The sequence below is a fragment of the Penaeus monodon genome, chromosome 27 (assembly GCF_015228065.2).
Source record: "Penaeus monodon isolate SGIC_2016 chromosome 27, NSTDA_Pmon_1, whole genome shotgun sequence".
NCBI classification, from domain to species: Eukaryota; Metazoa; Arthropoda; class Malacostraca; order Decapoda; family Penaeidae; genus Penaeus; species Penaeus monodon.
Window position 1 is genome coordinate 20411607 of NC_051412.1, and position 1955 is coordinate 20413561.

Below are 1955 nucleotides of genomic sequence, written 5' to 3' on the forward strand. Positions count from 1 at the left end.
GCATTTTCCCCAGCAGCACTGGGTTAACAGTGGCCAATGGTATAAACTTCACTTACCAAACTTTCTTTCACTTCAGTTCCAAATCCTATTCAGTAACAATATATACAGTAATGAAGGATTTTTTTGTTTATGCTATCAGTTTGTCAGTGTGGTACTTGAATATAATGTCTGCTTTGTGGATTACTAAAGTAGATGGTAATTGTTCAGCACAAACATTTAAGGCCCACAAAGCAAGATTAAGGCCATAACAGCATCTGTGCTGCATAATTTGTTCCTTACCTTCACCCAAAAATATTGGGCGTCATTGGCCTATGTAAAAGGATACATTTTAACCATCATCACTAAACTAAGTTATTGCTCCATAACCATGTCATATAATGAAGTAAAATGAACACTCCATGGTTTCAGGAGACATTAACTTTATACTTCTTTCTAGATTTGATTTTGTAGTTTTGAAGTGATGGCAGTTGGGTAAAAATTCTAATTTGTCCAGTTAGTATAGCATCCATATGTAAACAAGGCTCATCAATTATCCAAGGTATTTCAAGAGAGCAAAGGATAATATAAAGACAACAACAATGTTTACATATATATTCATAAATATAAAGTAACAGAAAGTTCAAATCTGCTCTTTTAAATACAAAAAGAATGGCGACACAAGGACAAAATGTAACCCCTTTGGGACATAACACCAGTTGACACTGTGCCAACATTCATTAAGGTGATGCCAACAAATGATGACAATATTTCTGTATTTCCTCACTACTCTGGCCAAGACAATATTTCATATTATCTGCACATCAAAATAAGATACTTTGCTATTAATTTTTTTTTTAAATGGTATATGATAAATAGAAGACATAATTTAGATGTGAATACAAAAGTGATTCATTTCAGTTTCTTTGGAATGATCAAATATTTTGATTCTGTCTTTTTTGGAACAATAGAAAAAAGATAAATGAGGTCCCAGTGGGGTTAGAAAAACACACAATCTGGATATAAATAAATTTCATATATGGGATGACTAGACTCCTCTTGATATCCTTTAATTTTGCTTTTAGCAGAGCCAAATTCATTGAGTTGAGTCAATACTGCCACATGTTGGCATCCATTCTATCACTTTGGTTCACCTAATACAACAGCAATCTACTCCTACTCCTCCAAAAAGATTTCCAAGAGCATTAGGAGTGCCTGGTGTTTACTTGGCCTTTCCTTGAGCAGCGACAGCCTCCATAGCCTTCCTGACAGTCTCTTCATCACCAAGGAACTTCATAGAAACGACAGGCTTGATGTTCTCGTCGAGTTCATAAACGAAGGGGATGCCAGTGGGAAGGTTCAGACCCATGATGGCTTCATCAGACATTGCTGTTCATAGTGGGGTATCCATTAATATCTTAAGTATAGTATTTGGGAAGAAAATGTTATTATAGATAATTAAAAATATAATAAGAAATACCAATAAACGTGAAAAATATAAATAAAAAGACTGGGACAATTTACACACCAACAAATCAAATTCTGTGTGATGATATTTACAATGACTGACATTGGCTAAACAAAAATACAATTAGAGATATCTTACTAGGTTCTTCAATATAAAAAGTAAACTGATAAATACTGGAGAAATTCCCTTAAGGATATGACTTTCCATTTCTTTATTTTTTCATTTACATTATATTAATAACAACCATATGTCCTAGTGCCTTCTAACCAAAGATGATCTACCAGCATATGAAAAAAAAGTTGAAAATATCTTACCATCCAGATGCTTAACAATGCCACGGAGTGAGTTGCCATGAGCAGCAATGAGAATCTTCTTGCCAGCTTTCATTGCAGGTACAATGGTTTCATTCCAGTAGGGCAGTGTGCGGGCAATGGTCCTGGTGCGAAAAGAATGGATTAGCTACTCAAAGCTTAAGCAGAGATAACAAAAGAGACAAACTTGTAGGACAACA

The 1955-nt window shown here is 34.6% G+C and overlaps 1 protein-coding gene across 1 annotated transcript in view; it reads right to left on the bottom strand.

Annotated features, from left to right (window-relative positions):
- Positions 1 to 576: 576 nt before the first annotated feature.
- Positions 577 to 1955, bottom strand: part of LOC119590669 (phosphoglycerate mutase 2-like) — a gene marked incomplete at its 5' end in the record, with an annotated part of 7770 nt that continues 6391 nt past the window's right edge. The window contains 2 exon segments of the mRNA XM_037939349.1: positions 577 to 1365; positions 1759 to 1880. Coding sequence (XP_037795277.1) covers positions 1199 to 1365; positions 1759 to 1880 — 289 coding nt within the window.